General features: G+C 40.4%; 1 protein-coding gene across 3 annotated transcripts in view; it reads left to right on the forward strand.

Moving 5' to 3' along the window:
- PIEZO2 (piezo type mechanosensitive ion channel component 2) overlaps positions 1 to 14587 on the forward strand; it is a 289028-nt gene that overhangs the window by 198542 nt on the left and 75899 nt on the right. For 2 of the 3 annotated variants that reach the window (XM_038127336.1, XM_038127333.1), the window contains exons 13-18: positions 1314 to 1550; positions 6149 to 6272; positions 7841 to 8088; positions 8745 to 8893; positions 9640 to 9813; positions 12945 to 12986. In XM_038127336.1, the coding sequence (XP_037983264.1) occupies positions 1314 to 1550; positions 6149 to 6272; positions 7841 to 8088; positions 8745 to 8893; positions 9640 to 9813; positions 12945 to 12986 (974 nt within the window). The remainder of the gene's footprint in view (positions 1 to 1313; positions 1551 to 6148; positions 6273 to 7840; positions 8089 to 8744; positions 8894 to 9639; positions 9814 to 12944; positions 12987 to 14587) is intronic. The other variant, XM_038127335.1, reaches the window with a different exon arrangement.

The raw sequence follows: 14587 nt of genomic DNA on the forward strand, positions 1-14587 counted from the left end.
CCTCTCGTTTGCATAAAGTTTCAAACTTTATTGGCTGTCTTTTAACAGAAAAAGTTTCCCCTGTAAATAAGGCAGGCTCCTTGTGCAAAATCTGGATCGGGATCGATGCATTCTGAGATATTAGCAAGTAGTTAGTTATTTTCATATTGATACAGTAACTTCTTTTGTATTTTTTAAACTTGTACTTCTATGATCTGAGGTTCATAGAATGATTTGGGTTTGAAGGGATCTTAAAAGTTATCTAGTTCCAACTCCCCTGCCTTGGGCAGAGACACCTCCCAGACCAGGTCTGCATTTCTCTTTTAATTAATTCCCAGAGTTATATCTCTCAATATAAAAGGAGACTGTATATTTGAAGAACTTACTTGTAGTTTAATGCTAACTTTTATCTTCCTGACATATTCTGATTTTATGTGATTCCAAATTAATTTATGAATTTATTTGTGGTATGCTCTGATGGAAATTCCATTTATACTACAGCCAAAGACAGCTCAGTGTAAGCTATTTTCTCATACGAGGATGGAGAAGTAACATTTGAGTGTTTTTCACATACCCTTAAAAGACAGAATTTCCTGGAGGGCTAAGCTAACCTGATAGAAATATTCTTAATGTTTAGTAGGTTTTTTATGCTTTATTGACAGTTGCTCCACAGTTATAGCAGCAGATATACAGCTAAATTTAGTCCTAAATCAATAACACAATGCAGATTAAAACCACTTAAACCCCCTAAATCCTTTTCTTCAGTATTAAAGAAAAGTTTTCGAAAACAGAATTCTGAAAGCTGTGTTCTGTAGTTGTGAGTATTCAGGTAACCTACCACAGTTTCTGTAGACTAAATGTTCTTCAGATTGGGTGGGGTACACACCATAGCTTTCCATTTGAAACTGATTCCACAAAAGCTAGAGCAGTATTGAGATAATGCTGTTTTGTAATGCTGTCACAAGCCTTCAGTGCAGTACCCATTGACTTGGTTTTGCCATTCCTACTCTGAGTGCTTTGCTGCTGTTTTGCAAGAAAAAATTCTGCGCCCAAACTTTAATCTTTATTTCCCATCTCTTTTAGTTTGGTGTAATGAGAAGCAATGAGTCTGCTTACAAAGTGCAGCTAATGCATCAAGCAGGGTTTTCCCTCAGAATCTACTTTCTGCACATTCTCCAAGGGGTTTATTTTAGCTGGTCCAGTAGGTGATTAATATGGGTGAGAGTCTGGTGAAAATGAAAATATGTGAAGGAAGTGCAACTGGAAATCTGCATCTGTGCTGTTCCTGAATCCATCTGTGGACATTTTTTTCTTCTCTTTCCTCCTTTCACAAGGCATGGAGCATCACGTATCACAGCTGGTTGACTTTTGTGTTACTGATCTGGTCTTGCACATTGTGGATGATTCGTGACCGAAGGAAATACGCTATGATCAGTTCACCATTCATGGTTTTTTATGGAAATTTACTGCTAATATTACAGTATATATGGAGTATTGAGCTCAAGAATGATGAACTTCCTCAAGTATCTGGATTTTTAAAAAGAAAGGAACCTGGGGAGCTGGCATCAAAGGTAAGTGTAACAAACAGCTGAGATTTATTAATGAAACCACAAAATATATTGTGATAAAAATATGGATCTCTTGACATTTCCTTAAGAGTGCATCCACAGTATTCAGCAGCAATTCTAAAGTAAAGGGTAAGTCTTTGGAAAGAGTCTTCAGAAAACTGCTTCTTGCATATTAAGCTAATACTAGAGCAAATGGTTCAGACACCTTTTAGGTTTTCATTATAATTCTCTAGAAAATACTTGGTGGATTGAAATCACTCACTTGTTTGGTTTATAAACTGGATTCAAAATGAGATGTTATTTGATTCACTAGATTAATACCCATGGGATGTCAGATCTGTCTGTGACTATGATGGCAACTGGAACTGTGTTGTCATTGCAATTACCAACACTACTTACTCCCTAATGGTTTGGCACAAGCAGCAGAACATAGCTGTGGGTGGCTGAGTTTTAATTCTTTATCCTTACATCTGAATCAGCATGAGTTGAAATCCATTTTGGGCTACAACCAAGAGAATTTGATGACCCCCGTGCATGATAGGTTTTTTCTTTAATGTCTTGAAAAAACATTTCATTTTGCAATTTTTCTCCTGGTGAAGGGACTGAGAAAAAATTGGATGTTTTTTCATAGAGCACCCAAGAGGGGCATCTCAGGGAGTGCATCTAGTTGGCACTGCTCCCCTTGTGCTAAGTGGATCACTTCCCTTGTGACCCCTAATTACAATTTAAGTTGATTCTGTATGACATCTTCCTTGTTGGCAATACCTTTTGGACAACCATTTCTGGGTCTTTAATGCATTTGAAAGTTAGTGAGTGCTGTATTATTTATCTTGTAACAGTAGGGCTAGTTTGGTAAGAGGGATAAAGCTCAAGGGAAGAGCAAGAGAAGTTCTACATTTTTTTTTTCTGCAAGCGAAGTTCTACATTTTTTTTTCCATGACTTCATTAATCTCTAAATAATTTTAACTGTCTTAATACTTCATTCCCTTTGATATTATTTCTTATTGGCTATATAATCAAATATCTTGTCTAAAAACAGAAGCTGTCAAGAGAGGAAGCTGGTTTGTGTATATGGTGATTTGGCCACATCCATAAAGCCATTAGGTGTTTAGTGGGTTTTTTTAGGCTAAATTAAATGCACTCCATAACTTTCACAGAATAACACAATAGTTGAAGCCAAAAAAGACTTCTGGAGGTTATTGGTCCAACTCTCAAGCAGAGCCATCTAGACTTGGTTGCCCAGGACCATGCCTAGATGGCTTTTGAATATCCCTATGAGTGGAAACTCTTGTTACATCCTGGGGCAACTTGTGCCGGTGCTCAATTACCCTCACAGGAAAAAAAACGTTTCCTGATGTTCAGAGGGAACCTCCCATGTTTCAGTTTGTGCCTATTGCCTCTGGTCCCATCACTGGACACCACTGAAAAGACTCTGGCTCCAACCTATTCACACCTCCTTTTAGATATTTATAGACATTGAATGAGATTCCTCCTGAGCTTTGTCTTTTACATAGGAGAGATGTTCCAGCCCCTTCGTGGCCATTCAGCTGGACTCTCTCCTGTACATCCATCTCTCTTGTACTGGGGTGCCAGAATAGGACACAGCACTCAAATTGTGGCCTCACCTCACAGTGCTGAGTAAGAAGAATCACCTTCCTCAGCCTGCTGTCAACACCTCCTAATGCAGCCATTAACATTCTTTATCATAAGGGCACATTGCTGACTTACCTCTAACTTGTTATCCACCAGAATCTATTGGCTGTTTCTGCCAAACTACTCTCCAGCTGGTCGGACCCCAAAACTTCATAGTACATGAGCTGGTTCTTCCTCCCCAGAGGCAGGACTTTGTACTTCACCTTGTTGAATGGCCTGGTGGTCCTGTCAGCCCCTCTCTCCAGCCACTTTCTCCTGCCTGTCAAGGTCCTGCTGGATGGCAGCATGACCCTCTGGTGAATCCGCCACTCCTCCCAGGTGTGTGTTATCAGTAAACTTGGTGAGGGTACACTCTCCCCCATCACCTGGATCAAAAATGAGGATGTTAAACAAGCCTGAGTCCAGTATTGACCCCTGGGGCACATTGCTAATTACTGACCTCCAAGTAGACTTTATGCCATTGATCACTGCCCTCTGACCTCAGCTGTTCAGTCAGTTTTCAGTTCAGCTCACTGTCTGCTCATCCAGCCCACACTTCATCAGCTTCCTCCTGACCTCCTTATGGGAGACAGTTGCTGCCTGGAGTCTAAGTAAGAGACAGTATCTGCTGCTCTCCTCTCATCTACCAGGTCAGTCATTTTATCACAAAAGTTTATGAAGCTGGTCAAGCATGACTTCCCCTGAACGGATATACTCTGACTATTCCTGATGGTTTTCTCATCCTTCATTTGCCTGGAAATGTTTTTCAGGATTAGCTCCTCCATGACATTAGAATCGCAGAATGGCTTGGGGTCAGCAGGGACCTTTCAAGATCATCTAGTCCAATCCCTCTGATATAGGCAGGGACATCTTTCACTAGATCAGGTTGCTCAAAGTTCCAGCCAGCCCGACCTTGGACACTCCCAATCATGGAGCATCCACAGCTTCTCTAGGAAGCCTTTTCCAGCATCTCACCACTATCACCCTCCTAGGGATTGAAGTGAGGTTGCCCAGGCTTGATCCTTCTTCTTGAACTTCTTGAAGATACACATTTGCTTTCATTCAGCAATTCTCCCATCACCACATTCGATGAAAGGTCATTGAGAGTAACCTCTACTAGTGACACCAGCCAGCTCCTGGGCACATCCCATCCGGACCCGTACACTTATGTATGCCCACTTTCTTTAAATACCCCCTGATCCAAACCTGTTCCACCAATGGAAGACTCTTCCTTGCTTCAGACTTTTCCATGGTCTCCAGAAACTGTGTTTCCTAAGGCCAGTCTTGCTAGCAAAGACTGAGGCACAGAAGGCATTTGGTACCTCAGCCTCTTCCATGCCCTGTGTCACCAGGGCTCTTGCCCCACTCAGCAGTGGGTCTAGATTTTCTCTAGCCTTCCTTTTTTCTCCTGAGGCATGTACAGAAGCAAATCTTGTTGCTCTCGACGTGCCTTGCCAGACTCAGTTTCAAACTTTGACTTTTCTGTACATGCATGGCCAGTCTGCATTCCTCCCAGATTACCCAATCCATCCTCCATCCCCAGGCAGAGTCTGTGCATTCCAGCTGTGTTGCTGTGCAAATCCCAATTTCTCCTCTGCATCTTTCTGGCCTGTTCTTCCTAAAGAGCCTGTAGCTCTGTGTTGCAAATATTCAAAGCATCACACCCTGTGTCTCTCATCCCAACAAGACCACAGCCCTGCAAAGAGATCTCTAATTGCTTGGGTTTGTTCCCCATGCTGCAGGGCTCAAGTGCCTCATGCTCAGGCACTTCAGAGGGGCACCTGACATGCTGTTTTCCCAGAAAATCTGGCAGATTTCCCTGTAAGGCTGTGTTGAAGTAATTGCTTTGCTGATATACAAATGCTTCCAGTGACCCTGCATAAGCCCTGTTTTGCTGATTATGTATTTCCTTTTGTTCACATCACCCCAGGCACCCTTTGCTTGTTAGCCTTGTCCGTCAGTCTCTCTTTAGTAGTTTCCCTGCTAGTAACTCTCTACTCCCCCTTATTCTTAATTTAAAGTCCTTTGAATAATGGTTGAATTTAAATGAAGACTGGATGCTGTATTCTGCAGAAAGAAGAATAGAAGTGTACTGTAATTCTTACTGCATAAGTGTCTGCATGCTGTATGTGTTTCCTGGCCTGAAAATGAGATAAAATCTATACTGTAAAAGGTGGCTAAAAGCATTTCTTTGGTCTGCAACCCTTCAAGACTTTTCTTAGAGCCAGCTCTGGCTCTGGAAATGCTGAGTAGAACAAGGGAGTAAATGTGGCGGGAAGTCAGAGCTAATCACTGCAGAAGAAAGTCTGTGTTTTACAATATCAAAGGTTTGTGTTGCAAAAGCCAGAGCTCCAGTAGGTATCTGGGGAAGCTGTGACTAGTCACACAGGCTGACAATCTGCTGCCATGGCTCAGTGTTAGCAGCAGTGTCAATTAAAAAAGCCATCTCCTGGGAGCAATCCTTTTCCCCATTAAGGTCTTGTGCATTAGAAAAAAAAATACATTGTACCACTGGCCTTGCCATTCTATTGCAAAAAATTCTAAAAAATCTATTCTAAAAATCATGATCATGACAGTACACACTTGCATGTGCTTCTTCCCTGAAAAAAGGTAAAAAACGAACAAAAACCCAACAAATGGGCATTATATCAATCAATGCATAATAAGAAGATCCCTAAACTAATAGGACAATAGTTAAAATCTGAATAAAACAGGGTAGGAATAAATGCATATAAGTGCATTTTAAGAAGTGGAAATGTGCAAACGAAGCAAAGTTGTCTGTAATGCAGGATGTTTCCTAAATAACATAACTTTCCATAAGATGCGTTTTGACATCGGTGCCATCGCTGCCATTTTCTGAGAGACAGAGAAAACAAAGGCATGCAAAATTTGTGAAAACCTATGCTTGTATCAGTAGGACATAGGATATACAATTAGTCTGTTGGTTTTGTTTTGATTTTTGTTTGCAGATTCTTTTCACAATTACTTTCTGGCTACTGCTTAGGCAACACCTCACTGAACAGAAAGCACTTCGACTAAAAGAAGCTACTTTATCTGAGGTCAAAGTTGGAAGTGAAGAAAATGAAGAAAAAGGTAAAGCCAGATCCAATTTAGTCCTTCAGTCATGATAGAAGTTCCAGTTACTGCGTTTCTCTGATGCTGAAAGCAATTAGCAAGGTATCTGTTATTAGCTAAGAAAGATATTACTAAAATCTATGTGCAGCTATATCTGAGCTATAGAAGTAGAATACTTTTAAACTTTAGAAATTCATATAAAATGTTCTTTTCTGGAAGGTAATAGAATGACTCATTTCAGAAAGATCATGAAACTTTCAGATGATCAGTTTACTGCTGTGTTCCCAACTCAACCCGGGGGTTAATTGCCTTAAAGTTTAACCACAGGAGATGAGTTTACCTAGGAAAAGTTGCTAAATTCCTTGAAAGTTGTGTTGGTACATAAACTCTTTTACAGACGCAGAAGTTAAACTACAAATTTCAGTGGGAAAAAGAGCACATATTTTTTCAGTGCAGGGGCTCAAGCACACCTGAGAGCAAAGTTTGCTTTCATAGATTCAGCTTACCTAATAACTCAGTAACCTGTTCTTGCTTTTGCTACTGGACACATGTTCCTCCAAACATTCCTTGCCCTCTCTGGATGTTAAACTGAAAAAGTTCAGGGCACTGAAATGGTAGAAAGTGAGCCCTGGAAGCAGTGGTGTGGTTCTGTCTCTGATTAATTACAATCCTTGTCTCAGCAAAACATCTGATCAGTGTCAAAGCTGTACTACAAGGATTTTCAAGATGAGGGCCTGAGGAGTGGAATGGTGAGTGGGACAAAAGGAGTGGGCAAGCCTCTTGATGGTGAAGTTTCAATATTGCTCTCAATGGAAAGAAAAACAACTGTACTATGGTTCTGGCAAGCCCTGTTATCTAGATATTTGCACATATACTTGCTGCTGGGGCTCACTTACCCTGCCCTCCAAATACTTCATAAGGTTAATAACTGGGGAGTCTTGACCTCTTCATAGGGCCAAAGCAGCTTTTATTTTCTAGGCGCAGCACAAAAACCTGGATAAATGGTAGTTTTGGTTTTTTTTTTTTAAATGGCAGTGTTAGTGAAGCATTTATATTTTTTAAGCTTCTTTGGGTTTATGTTAATGTTTTCCCTTGCTTGTGGTTTTTGAGGATAAACGCAATATTATCTAAAGGATGAAACTCAAGACAAGAGGCTCAAACTCGAGATGAGAGTTTAAACTCAGGAGGTTTCTGGTCGTGCTGGTAGTCTCTTTGTTTTTCAATTTAAAAGGTTGCTTACTTGAGAGTATAAGAGTATATGGAAAGTGTTTTGGCTGTTATCCATTATGCAACCCTTAAGCTCTAATTTTCCACTAAAGCTGCCGACATTTCAGACAAAGTGAAGGTGGGTGTCTGGTAAGGATGTATAGCCGTGTGCCCTATGGCTCCAGCAGCAGGTTTAAGCTCATACGAAGTTAAAACCCTTTTCCTTGCTCTGGAGGCATGCATGATTAGGAATTACAGTCTCTTGTGAATATTGAGTTTTAAGTTTCTGTGTTGTGTGCAGAGATTTTACTTTCCACCCATTTAAATTCTTATTAAAAGTCCCCAGAAGAGACAGGCCAAATGTGACTCTGTATTTGCAGAAGAGGAGTCGCAAGAGGGAGAAGTGTCAGAAGAACAGGAAGAGGAGAAGGAAGAGGAGGAGGAGGGAGAGGAGGAGGATGAACAGGATATTATGAAAGTCTTGGGGAAGCTGGTGATGGCTATGTTAATCAAGTACTGGATTTACGTCTGTGGGGGCATGTTCTTCTTTGTCAGCTTTGAGGGTACAATTGTCATGTACAAAATCATCTACATGGTACTGTTCCTCTTCTGTGTGGCCCTCTACCAGGTAAGGGAGAACTGTGTTAACTGAATTTTATCCTTGAATAGAACTGTTTGTACTTTTACCTTGGTAATAAAGTAGCTCCAAATAGAATTCATGAACAGTGAACTTGTTTTTTAGTTAGACACAGCAGAATAAGAGCATTTGAAGGGGTTAAGAATAATTTTCCTCTGGTTTTTAATTATAGTGACAGGCAAAGTGCAAGTAGATACCATGCACACCTCTGCCATGCCACTTCACCGTAAGCTTTGGAACCTTTGTGAAAAATTCTGAGTCTATGCACATTCTGCATAGCTGCCAGTTTTTTTGACAGCTGATTCACACCGCTTCCACACCCCAGTGAGCATGGGACTCCCTCTCCTCCTGGACTTTCATCACCTAATGGTGATGAAATTAGCTGGCTGAAGCTGTCCCTGACTTTGTGTCTGTGGCCCATGTCTCATCAGACATTTTTGCACACAAGTCTTAACTTCAATGCATTTGCATCAGGAGTAAAAACTATCTCAAAAATCTGTGCCTGACACTGGGTAATCATTGCTTACTTCAGACCAGCTGGGAAAAATAGCATTCTTCATTCTTGTTCGACAGTACAGTGTTGTCAATATTTCTGCCAGTGTCTTTGCCTTCAGCTTGTGTCAGCATCTTTCGTGTATGAATTTCAGGTACACTATGAATGGTGGAGAAAGATTTTAAAGTACTTCTGGATGTCAGTGGTTGTATACACGATGCTGGTACTTATCTTCATCTACACATACCAGTTTGAGTCATTCCCTGGGTTGTGGAAGAACATGACAGGCCTGGATGAAAGGAAGTAAGTGGTTTTGATTAATTTTTTATTTGTACCTTTAATCTGAGTTCAGTGTGATGGAAGGATCTGAGAGCAGTCTTCCTTCTTATGGGAGAAAAATGTCATGCAGCCATTCTCAGGCATAGCTGATTTTAGGCACTCAGTTATGAAGCCATAGATTTATTGGTGTAATCATAAAAGTCAGCAAGACCAAGAGAGGAGCTCAGAGTTGTATTTTCTCCAATTGGCTGCTTAGGTCTTTGGATTGCTTCTGTTCTCAATACAGTGTCAATACTTCACTGCTTTGACCATAGGAATCAGATCCAGGGAAAGATTAAGTGTAGATCTGCAGGATGTTTGGAACTGATGAAGGTGAACCTGCTCTCCAGCTAATAAGGGCGACTGGGATTCTTCATCCTTATGATGAGTTGGGCATTTCTCATGAAGAGCTTACTCTGGAAAGTATAAGCAATATGAGTGGATCTCCAGTGCAGGACTTCCAGTCAGAGAAAACTCATCTGATTCAAGAGATCTGTGTCAGGGTTTGTTCATTTGACTGTACTTTCACAATACCTCTCTACATTACTGAGTCTGAACACAGGATACTTGCATTGTAAAACTTGCTAGGTTGGGAGAATTTCAGAAACCAAAACCATGCCAAAAGTACCATCCCCTTATTTTCTATTGCAAATAATCTGTAGAAATGTCTCATGGAAAGAATATTTTGTGTGACAAGATGCCTTAGTGGAACTTTTTTTTTTTTTTTCCAGACTAGAGGACCTTGGCTTAAAACAGTTTTCTGTGGCTGATCTATTCACACGCATCTTTATCCCCACCTCCTTCCTACTGGTGTGTATCTTACACCTTCACTATTTCCATGATCGGTTTCTGCAGATCACTGATTTAAAAGCTGTAACCAGCAAACAGGACAACACTATTTACAGGTAAAGAAGCAAATTAAATGGAACTATTGATTACCTGTATGGAAATGCTCTTTCCGACTATCTTGTAATGCTCACTTTTCAGTTGATGTTATTTGCCTTTGCTATGACTACCTGGCTTAAAAAGAAAGTGCACAGTATCCAGCACCCCACTATGACCAAAGTATCAGTCTCTCCCCATTTTCCCCTACATACTGAACCTTTTCATTTTAAGATACATTTTCAAATGTACTAATGCCATTTATATATTTATTTAATTGGCTTTGACCTTTACTGGAAGTTTGGTGCTTAATTACTGTGTGTGCCCTTTTATATGTGTGTTCCTGTCAGTAATAAGAAAGACAGCTTTTCTTTTGGGTCACTTCTTTTTTTTTTTCAATGTCCATTTTGAGGTCCACATGAAGATTTGGTATCTGTGGAAAACACCACATTTTCATTGAACAGTTAGGCCATTTTGTAAAGTTGAACTTCAGAAATAGAGTAATTCCGAATTTGTGGTTTCTTTTCATAGTACTGACCCTTGGCTATGCTAGACATTTGGTGATTTCATCCAGACGTTCATTAGCTTTTTTTCATGAATCTGGGACATCACTTTTCCAGTGGTCAATTCTTACATATTTTCCTGCACAAAAACTAATCTGGCCTAGGATCCTCAGCCAGGAGTAGAAGAGAGAGAAATGGTTTTGTAGTACATAGTGTTATATTATGCAATGACAATTACGTTCATTCTTTGAAGAAAGCAATTAATTTAGACCCCACTTCTAGAATGTTCACCTGTCTAGTGATAGGTGTATCTCAGCTGCACTTCTATGAACAGGGCCTGGCTGCATAACACCACACAGACCACAGGGAATAATGCCACAGGGAGTAATGCCAGTTACTTCAGAGGGAATTATGTTCTAGGTTATGCAAGATTAAAAAGCATTTCAGATATTTTTCATACATTCAATTCAACATGAAGCTACTTCACAGTGTATGATACAAGTTTGTGCCATGGGAATAAGCTCCAGTTTTATGGAATGCTTCCAGTATCTGTATTTAAATAATTGCTAAGACCAGAACTGATCAAACTTGATAAAATTTCCTAATGAAGATGTTGGGGGGATGAAACATAACTTTCAAATGTCTGTCTGTGTAATAACTCTCCTGTTGCTCTTCTTGAATTGCTAAATGTGATGTAGATTCAAAGGTGGATTCAAAGGGCTTTTGTAATGGCCTGTGAGCAAACTTCCCTTGCCCATAGTGGACTTTTGTGCAGCAGTAGGTACATGTTAAGAGCTCAGAATTGGTCAAGTCCTGAAAACAGAGCCCACATACATGTCTGAGCTGAAATGGGGCTGTTCCTGGGCTGAGGCATTTGGGGGAGTGCTTTACAGTTTGCAGTAACTCCGCAAGCTCTCTGGCAGCCCGAAGTTTGCACCTGTGCTGAGTAACAAAGGAAGTTTCCACCTCTCTTCTAGTGTGATCCAATAGACACAGAATAAAAAGAAAAATACCCTGAGGCACTCACAGGATTTTGATGGGTTCACTTTGCCTGTGCAACCGCTACTTGAAAATCTTTTCATTACACATGAAAGATACAAGAATATTATACAGCTTTCTAAATGGTGCCATGCAGAGGATCACTGTGACTAAAGTCACTTTATTCCTGAAGGATGGGACTGCTGATGGTGAAAAACAAAATGTTTTAATGCATTGCAAGCAAACATTTTTGCCAGGAATAAATAGCCTGAAGATATCATGCTGAAAGTGGACATTCATTGTCGTACCAAGCTTTTTATTAAAGTCACAGATGAAGAGGATCATGTGATATCATCAGATTTTTTATCTTGGCATTAGAATGCTATTTTTTTAGTCTGAATGTGTATTAGATTGTATTAAGCAGTCACATCAGAACAGTTTTTTTGGTTTGTACTCCTACTAACACTGCCTGGCATATGAAAATCCAGCTCTTTTCTTCACTTGATGCAATAAATCACTATTCAGCATCAGCTGACTTCTGTAGCTCAAAGCTTCACGATAAGAGCACAGCTGAAGTTTGTATTGGTGATGCATAAAGCTGGATAAGAACTAGCACAACAACCATCTTCAGCTTAACAGTAATGCTAGCAATTAGTTCCAGGGGCAATTAAAATGGATTCAAGATTCATGTATATGTGCAGTTTTACTAAAAATTAATTTTCCTCTTTTGCTTTGGAGAGACTAGAATCCACTTAACAAGTGCTTTACCTTTTTAAACTGCTCTTTTGCTGCACCTTTAGCAACAAAAAAAAATTAAATAAAGAAACAGAACCTTCATTTTGAGTAACAAGACAGAACTCAGTCCTTTTAATAGTGAACTTAAAATAATCACAGAAGCTGAGAGCTGGTCATGAAAACAATAAAGAAAGCACGTCCAGTTCCTCCATCTGCCTTTGAACTGCCAGGTGTGATTACAGTACTACGGTTGTGTGTAACTGAAGAGTCCTGTTGAAATTGCTAAGAATGTTCATTTATTAAAATGCAGCTTCTCATGAGCAAAACTTGCAGAGTGAGTTGAAGAGTAAGGGTCTGCCAGCTCCAAAGAGAGGACATAGAAACTGGCACATTGGAACTGGCAGAGTGAGGCACTTCTCACTGTTTATAAAGGTGTCAGAACTGAGTGTCACAGTTTTACCTCTGCAAGAGAAAGAAAAATTCTCTGATTAGGACTTTCCAAACCCATTTCCTTGCTGCACCATTAATTATGAGGTGGCAGAGATAAAGGTGGTGAGGCAGATAATTTCTCTGATACGATGCTCTGCCATAATTACCTTTACATATTTTTTTAAAGAAAATATACTTTAAAAATGGTGGTATTCTAAGGCTTACTTAAAGCAGTAAAGGCTGTTTTCACATTTTGAGGACTTTGAAAATTATCTGTAGTTCTGACGGAAGTTGCATAGAATCTAAATGTCTAAAAGTTGCATTTATAAGCTTCCTAGACTTTTCACTGCATGGTGTATGTTAAAATTTCAGAGTGTGCATTGTTATGACAATGTGTCATAACACATTGGTAGACAGAAAAGTGCGTTCAGTTCCTATTTAACGACTTTCTTTTCTCTCTCTAATTCATTTCCCATTTTCATCTTGTGCTTTCATCTCCCACCTCATAGCCATGCCAAAGTCAATGGCCGTGTATATCTAATAATTAATAGGTGGGTACTTCAATTCTTCCTTTCCTTTAAAACCGATATACCTTATTTTTTTTGTTACTTCTTAGTTGCCTTAAAGCAAAGTATGTTCTTGCTGCGCAGTACTGTGAAGTAAGCAGGGAGATAACATTGTACAGGTGTTGCAGTTTCCTAAAGCTGATGAAGCAGTTAATACACCTCTTCTGCATATTTATACATTGTGAGCTTCTTCTCCCAGCTGAGAATTCTCCTAAACTTTGCCCATGCCTAAATGCAGGAATAATTGGTGCTATTTGTAATTGGCTGCAGACAATAGATTTGATTGAGGAGGCTCGTTTATCTACCCTTTGTTTGTGCATGGAAAGATGCATGCCTGCATGCGCCTGTGTACACACAGCCACACAAACACAGAGACACACATCCCTGCCTTTCTCCAAGCATGCAAGAATGGGAACTTGAGGGCCTGTTCAGTTAAATATATGGTATTTACACATGAGTATCTACAGACTGAAATTTCAGAGTTGGAAAGGGAACACTGAACCCACTGCATGCTAAAGCTGTTAATTCACAGGCTGAGTTGGGTGCTACAGGATCCAAACTAGAAAAACTTCCATCATGATCATCCCTTTGTAAATGGCATCTTGAAAACGGTTCCATAAATTCGATTCCTTTCAAAATACTTGGCTGGGATAAATGTGAGCTATTTTTAAGTCATCTCTGAGAATAGAAGGACTTCTGTGTTGTTGTCATTACTGAATATAAACAGAAGAACCAAGAAGATGCATTGTTTAGATATTTGTGACTACCTGCTCTAACAAGTCCATTTATGAGTCATGTTCATGCTCCTTCTTCAAATGTCATCACATAGTTTGGGTCACCATTCCTAAAAGTTCACCAGAGCTGGAATTCTGGTCTCCAGAAGCCTGTGTTTAAGGAAGTGGTAAGGGCAAGCACCTTGGCCAAGGAAGGCAAGCTGGTTGCCAAGGGGCGTGCCAGGAGGCAAGGCTGGGCTCTCACCCGTGGGCAGTCGTGAACCAACAGCTGAGGGGGAAGATCAGATCTGGAATTGGTAAGAGGGTCAGCCACAGCCTGATGAGGCCTCAGCGAGTCCATGGAGATAAGCCAGGTGTGCAGTGAAGGCAGGGTGTCAGTCTGCATGTCAGGCTTAGGGTCAGGGAGGCATGGGAGCAGGCACAGACACTGCTGAAATGCAGCCACAACATAGTGGTGGAGGCCTCAGCATGGACACAGCACCCAATGAAAGGAGAGGGACCCTCTGCACCGAGGCTTCCTGGCCTGTCCAAATACCCCAACAGGGCTTGGATTCAAGCAGCATATTCTCTTAAAGCCCTGTAAAGGCACTCAAGGTCCTGCCAGTGGAGGTATGGCACTGTGTGCTCAGTTTGAGTCTTGGAGACCGAATATTTGGGAGATGGGTCACTAGTGTTCTGCAGAGCAGAAAGCTTTCTGTTCTTAAGGCTTTGCATGAAAGATACTTGAGAACTTCTTTTAGCCAGAAAGTTTCAAGCAATTTATAAATGGCAAAAAATTATCAAGGACAAAAGATGCTTAATAATGCATTCAATTAATTAATCTTCTTCTCTAGTAAATTGCAAATAGGTGAA

The sequence above is a fragment of the Motacilla alba genome, chromosome 2 (genome assembly GCF_015832195.1).
Source record: "Motacilla alba alba isolate MOTALB_02 chromosome 2, Motacilla_alba_V1.0_pri, whole genome shotgun sequence".
Taxonomy (NCBI): domain Eukaryota; kingdom Metazoa; phylum Chordata; class Aves; order Passeriformes; family Motacillidae; genus Motacilla; species Motacilla alba.